The 10,190-nt window shown below is 47.1% G+C and overlaps 1 protein-coding gene across 1 annotated transcript; it reads left to right on the top strand.

Annotated features, from left to right (window-relative positions):
- The first annotated feature begins 9,526 nt into the window (after positions 1-9,526).
- Positions 9,527-9,841, top strand: LOC107114931 (feather keratin). The gene has a single exon (XM_015416539.1). It carries the CDS (start codon positions 9,527-9,529, stop codon positions 9,839-9,841), a length of 315 nt encoding a protein of 104 aa, XP_015272025.1.
- Positions 9,842-10,190: the final 349 nt, after the last annotated feature.

Below are 10,190 nucleotides of genomic sequence, written 5' to 3'. Positions count from 1 at the left end.
CTACCATTATCACCTACACCCTTAGAGCACCGCAGACACAGACTGAGAACAGAGGTACAGGCAAGACGGCAAAGTGCATGTCTCCTGGCCCGATGCCAGCTGCTTGCTGATAACAAAGATGTGTAGTTGCAAGATTGCTTCTGAGCAGTTGGCTGCAAGCATGATCCTTAGGCATGGAGCTATAAAAACCAGCCAAGAAACACTGTTAGGCATGGACCCAGCACGTATGGTAGATGCTAAGCTACTGCCATGCCTGGCTTCTAGAACTTTTACCTTGGGCTGAACGACTCTGCCTTGCCTGACTTCTTGATCCCTGGTGCTGGGCTGAATGACTCTTCCTTGCTTGACTTCTGGACCCTTAACCCTGGACTAAATGACCCTACATGGCCTGACTTCTGGCACCTGATACTTGGAGTCTGCAAGTCAGTACAGGGATGCTGCTGACGTTCCTCCCCGTTTGCTGCCACTTTTCTCCCAACAGCCGGCTGAGTGGTGGCAGCAGAAAGGGCCCACTGGGGGCAGGGGATCGCCCACCCCAGGTGGGGATGTGGTAAGCTCAACAGAGCGAGTAGTAAGCTCCATATTCTTAGCAATGTACAGCATGCTAGCATCTCCGCTCCCTCATTCACACCCGGTCTCCCCAGCTGCCCCCGAGAGGTTCAAGGCCGAAGAGACGCCTTTGGTTGCTCCAAATTATTTGCTCGTAAAATCACAGCGCATAGTCTCGCGTTGTTCATCATCATGCAATTCTAGGAAATGCAGATATTTGTGACATTTTAATGAGGTTGTAACGCTGCATAAGCACAAGCTAATTATGCTCTCGGCAAACTCTCCTGGGAGGGAAGGTGCTTATTATGTGTGTTTTATGGAAGGAGTAAAATGGTATCTCGTTGCCAGCATAGCAAATGACTAAACTGAAAACCTGCAGAAGCACTGAAACTCACTTCCTTCTGGTTTCTAAACATCTGGCAATGTATTTGATAGAAGGTGCTTTATTTAATCCCATAAATGGCTGGCAGTATTAGAAAAACGGAGAGTTTACGTATGGTTGCGGTCACACGCGCAAGATCACGTGAGGGGGAAGCGAGGCTATTTGATAGAGTTTTGGACTGGATGGACCATTGGCCTGATCCAACATTGGCTTCTCTTATGTTCTTATAATAGGGACTCTGGGTCTGGGGCAAGGGATGCTCTGTATTCTTGGTGCTCTCCCTCCTCTGTGAGGGACAGATCTGCATGCCCCCCCAATAGCTAGCAATCCAAAACAGTCCAGTGGAGCCTGAGCGGTGGGTGTTGGCTTCTGACACACTTCTGGTGTGTCAGGGGGCGTGGTGTATGCAAATTAGTTATGCTAATGAGTTATGCTAATGAACTCCTGCCCCTCTTTTTCTACAAAATGACCCCTGCTAGTAACAACTACAACAATTTTACTTGTAATATGTCTACTGAATATGGCTGGGGAAAAGGATGACTGTAATTTTGTCCCAAGTGTGAGGAAATCAGAAAAGAATGTCAAATTTTGAGTTGAAATGGATTTCTCACAAAATTCAATAACAGATCTGGGTTTGGCCCAGGTGTGGAGAGCCTCCAATGTAACTCACCCTACATTCCCTGATGGAGAAAACAGCTGAGATATAAAACGCAAACAATTCAATATTGTCCCGCAGTTAAGTCCTTACATTTCAGACACTCCATAAATTCAGTGTGGTTCAGCACATACAACCTAAAAATGAAGATAGATAGATAGATAGATAGATAGATAGATAGATAGATAGATAGATAGATAGATGATAGATAGATGATAGATAGATGATAGATAGATAGATTGATTGATAGATTAGATAGATAGATGATAGATAGATAGATAGATAGATAGATGATAGATAGATAGATAGATAGATAGATACATAGATACATAGATACATAGATGATAGATTAGATAGATAGATAGATAGATGATAGATGATAGATTAGATAAACAGATGATAGATAGATAGATAGATAGATGATAGATGATAGATAGATAGATGATAGATGATAGATAGATAGATAGATAGATAGATGATAGATAGATAGATAGATAGATGATAGATAGATAGATAGATAGAAGATAGATAGATAGATAGATAGATGATAGATGATAGATAGATGATAGATAGAGCGGTCGGGTTAGAACAGATAAAAGGAAGTACTTCTTCACCCAAAGAGTGATTAACACATGGAATTTACTGCCACAGGAAGTGGTGGCGGCTACAAGCATGGACGGCTTCAAAATGGAATTAGATAAGCATATGGAGCAGAGGTCCATCAGTGGCTATTAGCCACAAGGTATAGATAGGGGCTCTGGGGCAAGTGATGCTCTGTCTTCTTGGTGCTTGGGGGGGGCAACAGTGGGAGGGCTTCTAATGTCCTGGCCCCACTGGTGGACCTCCTGATGGCACCTGGTATTTCTGGCCACTGTGTGATACAGAGTGTTGGACTGGATGGGCCTTTGGCCTGATCCAACATTGGCATCTCTTATGTTCTTATAAATTGAATTTTTTAAAAAATGTATTTTGTGTGTGTATGTATTTGTGTCTGTGTGTGAAGGCATGCCTGGAAGAGGTGGTGAGCTCCCCTTCAGTGACAGCTTTCAAGAAGAGGCTGGATGAATATTTGTCAGAGATACTTTAGGCTGGTCCTGCATTGGGCAGGGAGTTGGGCTAGATGTTCTGTATGGCCCCTTCCAACTCTATGATTCTATAAGTCATAACTGACTTCTGGTGACCCCCAATGGGACTTGGTCATTTCAGAGAGGTGGCTTGTTATTGCCTGCCCTGGTGTCCCAGCCCTGGTATTCCTTGTAGGTTTCCCATCCACGTACTTGCGAGAGTCAGCCCTGCTTAGTTTCTGAGATCTGGATGAGACTGGGCTTGCCTGGGCTATGCAGGTAGGTAGATATTTGTGGCAGAAAATCTTCTGGGCTAGAAACCATTAAATCAGGCACAGGAAGAGTTACTCTTTGAAATGTGCTTGACTGGTGTAAACAGAAGAGGGATGGAAAGGATTGCCAATTTCCAGGTGGGTTCTGGAAATCTTCAGGAACTAAGACTGATTTCCAGACTACAGAGATTACTTCTTCTGGAGAAAATTGCCTCCTTTGGAGGATGAATTCTATGATGTTATATCCCAGTTAGGTCCTTCCCCTCCCCAAATCCTGCCCTCCTCAGGGTCTACCTCCCAAAAACTCCCCAAAATGTTTTGAACCTAGATTTGGAGACCCTCTTGAATAGTGATGCCAGCAACCTCAGTGCAAATGTGGTCGCCAGCCAAATTGACCTAGATTGAACTCTTCATTTACCTGGGAACAGAGCTCATTTTCCTGATCCCCTGGCTGTTGTTTGAAGTTTGCTTTCAAGGCTGCACTGAGCTTCTTTGCTCCTGCACAATTGCTTGTGCAACTTCTGTCTGGACTCTGGTTAGTAAAGCAAACCTGTGACTTCAGTCTTGAAACTGGCCACAGCTTTTTTTTTTTTTTGCACCCACTTTGTTGGCAAACTGAATCGTCTTGCTGAGAACCAGAACTGCAGCTGCCTAGTCCCCAGGTTCATGGTCATGTAATTAAAATGACCCACACCTCGAGCACAGAGCACCAGTTTGGCATAGTGGTTAAGTGCGCAGACTCTAACATGGGAGAACCAGGTTTGATTCCCCACTCCTCCTCCACATGCAGCTGCTGGTGTGACCTTGGGTCAATTACAAGGGTTTTTTTATAGCTGTCCTCTCATGAGCAGTTCTCGAAAGAGCTCTCTCAGCCTCACATTTTGCAAGCTCCTCTGAGACTCCTTCGGGTAGTGAAGGGTGGGGTATAAATACAATATCCTCCTCCTCCTCCTCCCCCCTCCTTGACAGATGGATATTGGAGAGGGGATGTGGCTCAGCACCAGAACATCTGCTTGGCATCCAGAAGGCCTCAGGTTCAATTCCTGGCATGTCCCATTAAAAAATCTGGCAGTAGGTGATGTGAAAGACCTCAGCTTGAGAACTTGGAGAGCTGCCTTTAGTCTATGTGTAGACAATACTGATGTTGATGGACCAAGGCAACTTCATGTGTGTCTCCGTGTAACCTTTATGTGATATTTATGCCTTAACTAATCTGGATTTGGCCACGGCTATCAAGTGACACTGTCATGAGGCTGGCAGAGATGCTGATATTTTAATGATAGAGATGGCAGAAAAAGAAGCACTTTTTCCCTTTCTCAAAACACAAGAACTCATGAGCACTCAATGAAATTAAGACACAGTAGGCTTAGAGCAGATAAAAGGAATTACCTCTTCACCCAAAGAGTTATTAACACATGGAATTCACTGCTGCAGGAAGTGGTGGCGGCTACAAGCATGGACAGCTTCAAGAGGGGACTGGATAAACAAATGGAGAAGAGGTACATCAGTGGTTATTAGTTGCAAGGTACAGATAGGAACACTCTGTCTGGGGCAGTGCTGCTCTGTATTCTTGGTACTTGGAGGGGCAAGAGTGGAAGGGCTTCTGGTGTTCTGCCCCCCTGGTGTGCCTCCTAATGGCACCTGGGGTTTGGCCACTGTGTGACACAGAGTGTTGGACTGGATGGCCCATTGGCCTGATCCAACATGGCTTCTCCTACAGGTTGCCCCTAACCCCTCCATTGTTCTCTATGGTGGGGAAAAAGTAACTTTTTTTTCTCACCATAGAGAACAATGGAGGGGATAGGGGCAACCTGAGGGCCCGTAGAATTAAACCTCCTGGTCCAATGCTCTTGAAACTTGGTTGGTATCTTGGGGAGAGGCTCCAGCAGCTACCCTGTGAATTTAGAGCCTCTCCCTCAAGCCCCCTCCCCTCCAGCCCCAAGAATATACCCTATGTTTTTGCCATTGACTTCAATGGCCCATAGGATTTAATGGGGCTGAAATTGACATTCGGCTGGTGGAAAGAATCTGCTAGTACTGACGAAACTGACATGCGGGAGTCTTACTGCCAGCCGAAATTGATTCTTTCCGAATGGGCCAAATTATTATTTTTTTTGCAAACCCCTATTAAGGAAACAAGGTGTTCTCGAATGAAAGGGATTTCTCTTCACAAAACTAAACCCTGGAGCAAATATTGAACATTCCTGCTTGGGCAAAAGATGAGATCCCAAATGAAGAAAGATTTTGTAAGACTATACAAGTTAACCAGGGGACCTTTGTTCTTCCTCTTCTTGGATCACCACTCTGTTTTGCCTACAGTGCAGTGACACAGCTAACTGGGTATTGTGTAGTGCCGATACAATTCCAAAAAGAAGCCAAATGATAGTCCACAAGGCCAACCAATTATCTTGATACATTTCTGTATTTAGTACATCTCTCCAACTGGGAGGAAATTTAGGGTGTGCTGGCTTTCAGAGTATATTAGTATATAACTGCAAAGTGGTAAAGAGAATGGTGGAGACATAATTGTGCACTATAAAGCACCAAAATCACAGGAACGGACGGGGTGCGGCATATAACACTGACTTTGATGAGGACCGTAATGGAATGAATGAGGCAAGGCCCCATGTTACAACAATGTCAGTAAAGCTGGTTCTTTCTCCAGATGCTGCATTTTCCTTTGGTAAATATTGTGAAGGAAAAACCTCTGGTACTCTCGAGCTTGACTTTCTGATTGGTATAAAAGGGTAAGTGAACCCGAGCTTCTTCCACCTGCATTTCCTGAGTCTGACCGTTGCTGTCTTACATCTGTGAGGATCAGGTATGCCATTCTTGATTCACCATCTCTTGTGCTCGAGTTATGATTATAGGTATATTTTTGAACATACAGATTAGATGAGGGGGAGGGGTTTCCTTTCAAAACATTGGTGTGGACACTTCCCAGATTTTGTTGATTTGGTTGGAGGGGAATTAGAAGTCCCTCTCTCTAAGTTGTCAGGATTTATCTGCATTTATGAAGATGAAGTATTCATGGACAAATCGATGGAGAGGTAGAGAGCAGGGAAAACAATGAAAGCAGTCAAATATTTGATGACATACGGTGTGAGAAGAATCCATGGGATGATGAAATTCACGTAAGAACATAAGAAAAGCCAATGTTGGACTAGATGGGTCATTGGTCTGGTCCAACATTGGCTTCTCTTATGTTCTTATGATCATCTCTTCCATCCTTCACACACAACTGTCCAGTAGTATCTAGCTGGTCAGTCTTAGATACAACATTGTGAATGCAGATCCACTTTTGGATTCTGCCAGCAAGGGAATGCTTTGGGGTTGTAAAATGTGCACTGAAGGATCATTCAACAGTAGTCCTCCAAAACTAGGAGACAGTGTCATAGGTGATGGTAGTTATAGAATCATAGAGTTGGAAGGAGCCATACAGGCTAACTAGTTGAACCCCCTGCCCAATGCAAAATCAACCTAAAGCATCCTTGAAAAGTGTTTGTCCAGCCACTGCTTGACGATTGCCAGTGAGGGGAGCTCACCACGTCCATAGGAAACTAATTCCACTGCTCCTCTATTCTTACTGTAAAAAAAATTGTTTCCTAATATCCATCCAGTATCTTTCCACCCATAATCTAAACACATTATTGTGAGTCATCTGCTGTTAACAGGAGCAGCTCCCTGCCCTCCTCTAAGTGATAGCATTTAAAATACACAGAAAGTGATTAAAATGTGGAATTTGCTGGGAGAGGATGTAGTGATGGCTACTGGCATAGCTTTCAAAGGGGATTAGAGAGATTCATGGAGGATGAGTCTATCAGTGGCTACTAGCCGTGGTGGCTGATGGGAATCTCCACATTCAGAGGCATTAATCCTCTCAATCCTAGAGCCCAGAGCAACATCAGGGGAAGGCCTCGACCTCTATGCTCTGTTGTTGGCTGTCCAGAGGAACTGGTTGGCCACTGTGTGAGACAGGAGGCTGGACTAGATGGCCTGTTGGTCTCATCCTTCAGGGCTCTTCTGATATTCTTCTCAGGGGAAGGCCTCGGCCTCTCTGCCCTGTTGTTGGCTGCCCAGAGGAACTGGTTGGATACTACTGTGAGACAGAATGCCGGACTAGATGGACCACTGGTCTGATCCAGCAGGGCTCTTCTGGTGTTCTTCTCAGGGGAAGGCCTCGGCCTCTCTGCCCTGTTGTTGGTCCTCCAGAGGAACCGGTTGGCCACTGTGTGAGACAGGATGCCGGACTAGATGGACCCTCACTGGTCTGATCCAGCAGGGCTCTTCTGGTGTTCTTCTCAGGGGAAGGCCTCGGCCTCTCTGCCCTGTTGTTGGCCCTCCAGAGGAACTGGTTGGCCACTGTGTGAGACAGGATGCCGGACTAGATGGACCACTGATCTGATCCAGCAGGGCTCTTCTGGTGTTCTTCTCAGGGGAAGGCCTCGGCCTCTCTGCCCTGTTGTTGGCCCTCCAGAGGAACTGGTTGGCCCCTGCGTGAGACAGGAGGCTGGACTGGATGGACCCTCACTGGTCTGATCCAGCAAGGCTCTTCTGGTGTTCTTCTCATGGGAAGGCCTCAGCCTCTCTGCCCTGTTGTTGGCCCTCCAGAGGAACTGGTTGGCCCCTATGTGAGACAGGGTGCCGGACTAGAGGGACCACTGGTCTGATCCAGCAGGGCTCTTCTTATCGTCTTATGTTTTAAATACTTCAAGAGAGCAGTGCTGCTCATAGCTATGGTGGGGCTATTGGGGGCTATGCTCCCTTCCTTAAAGGGCCATCCCCCTTCCTGAACAGCCCCCCGCTTCTTCCCAAAAGAAGAGAAGAAGCAGGTGATGGCACGTGCCCCTCTCCCTTCCTCCTGCAAGATTTAAAGAGCCTTCTCGCTGATTGGCAGGCCATGTGCTCCCTGCTGATCAGCTGAAGGGCCCTTTAAATCTTGCATGATGGGAGGGAGAGAGGCATGTCCCAACCCCTTCATTATGGCAAATAAGTGCAGCCCCACCGGCCCCACCAGAAACATTTTTGACCTACCAGCCACAAAATCCTGGCTACGGGCCTGAGAGCAATCCCATACCTTCTCAACCTCCTCTTCTCCGGACTGAACACTCCCAAGTCCCTCAGCCATTCCTCATAGGGCTTCTTTGTCTCCAGGCCCCCGATCATCCTCATCTCTCTCTCCTGCACCAGCTCCATTCTGTCCACATCCACAAAGCCAGTTTGGTGTAGTGGTTAATTGCGCGGACACTAATCTGGGAGAACCGGGTCTGATTCCCCGCTCCTCCACTTGCAGCTGCTGGATGACCTTGGGCAAGCCATAGTTCTGGCACAGCTATACTTGAAAAAGAACAGTTTCTGTCAGAGTTCTCTCCGCCCCACCTGCCTCACAGGGTGTCTGTTGTGGGGAGGGGGAGGGAAAGGAGTTTAAGAACATAAGAACATAAGAGATGTCAATGTTGGATAAGGCCAAAGGCCCATCCAGTCCAACACTCTGTATCACACAGTGGCCAGAAATACCAGGTGCCATCAGGAGGTCCACCAGTGGGGCCAGGACATTAGAAGCCCTCCCACTGTTGACCCCCCCCCCCCAAGCACCAAGATGACGGAGCATCACTTGCCCCAGAGTCCCTATCTATACCTTGTGGCTAAAAGCTATTGATGGACCTCTACTCCATATGCTTATCTAATTCCCTTTTGAAGCCGTCCATGCTTGTAGCCGCCACCACTTCCTGTGGCAGTGAATTCCAAGTGTTAGTCACTCTTTGGGTGAAGAAGTGCTTCCTTTTATCCGTTCTAACCCGACCACTCAGCAATTTCATGGAGTGCCCACGAGTTCTTGTATTGTGAAAGTCACTCTGAGACACCTTCGGGTAGTGAAGGGTGGGGTATAAATCCAATCTCTTCTTTTCTTCTTGGGTCAGTCACAAATCCTCTCAGAGCTGTTCTCTCAAGGAGCGTCCTCGAGAGAGCTCTCTCAGCCCCGCCTACCTCACTGGGTGTCTGTTGTGGGGAGGGGGAGGGAAAGGAGTTTGTAAGCTGCTCTGAGACACCTTTGGGTAGTGAAGGGCGGGGTATAAATCCAATCACCTCCTCCTCCTCCTCCTCCTCCTCCTTTTCTTCTTCTTCTTCTTCTTCTTCTTCTTCTTCTTCTTCTTCTTCTTCTTCTTCTTCTTCTTCTTCTTCTTCTCTGTCTGTCTATCTGTCTGTCTGTCTCCTCACAGGGTGTCTGTGTTGGGGAGGGGAAGGGAAAGGAGTTTGTAAGCCGCTCTGAGACTCCTTTGGGTAGTGAAGGGTGGGGTATAAATCCAATCTCTTCTTCTTCTTCTCTTCTTTTGGGAGTGAGGCCTCCAGAGTAGCACACAGTACTCCAGATATGACCTTACCATTGTGGTGCACAGTGAGGCTATGACATCTCGTGATTTGGACATTGTGCCTCTGTCGATGCACCCCAAGATATTAGCCTTTTTTTGAGGGGCTAAGTCAGAGAGTAAGGGAGAATCCCTGTCTAGAGCTGTGGCAGGAATAGGGCCCGGGTTCTGCTTTAAGGAATCCAGGTTTCCCTGATATTTTTTCTCTCTTGCAGCTCTCTCTCCAGTGCTCAGAGATGGCCCTCTGTGACTACAGCTGCAACTCGCTATGTGGCGTCAACACAGCTTGTGTCTCCCAAATCCCACCTTCAGAAGTCATCGTCCAGCCGCCACCTTTCCGCATCACCATCCCAGGACCAGTCATCACTGCTAGCCCTGAACCAGTGGCGGTAGCAGCTAACAATCCCTGTGCCACCCCTGGGTATGAGCCTTGGGGTTACGGCTATGGCTACGGTGCATGCCGTGGCTATGGGTATGGATCCGGAAGATGGGGTTGCAACTCTGCGTGCTCCTATCCTTATGGCCGTTACGGCTACAGAGATGGCTGCTAAGCGGCAAACACGGACATAGCTTTCAGAAATACTCGAACAGCCCCATTCTTGTTAATGTCTGTAAGAACTGCTGGTGCTTTGGAATGCCTGGGATAATGTTTAATCTGAATTGCTTTTTTAAATCTTTTGGCTTCCTGGGGATAATTGATTTCCTTTCATTCCTTTGTCCCTGCTTCCCCGGTCTCTTCGCCTCTCTGCTGTTTTCAAGAAGGCTGAGGGGTCAATGCTCCCTCTAAGCTGTGAGGTCTTGTGAGCAAAAATTCTACTTTGTGAGCTCCTGGCATTAAAGCTGCGAGTGAGTGATTTGGCTCCTGCATAAATTAGCTTGCTTTGGAGCCATCCTTCCTGA

The sequence above is a fragment of the Gekko japonicus genome, unplaced genomic scaffold (genome assembly GCF_001447785.1).
Source record: "Gekko japonicus isolate JY-2015 unplaced genomic scaffold, Gekko_japonicus_V1.1 scaffold2998, whole genome shotgun sequence".
Taxonomy (NCBI): Eukaryota; Metazoa; Chordata; class Lepidosauria; order Squamata; family Gekkonidae; genus Gekko; species Gekko japonicus.
Note: the sequence above shows the minus strand (reverse complement) of the source record. Positions and strands in the feature narration are given on the sequence as shown.

Excerpts from the sequence above, each read along its gene's own strand:
- LOC107114931 (XM_015416539.1), top strand. The coding sequence starts at position 9,527 with ATGGCCCTCTGTGACTACAGCTGCAACTCGCTATGTGGCGTCAACACA.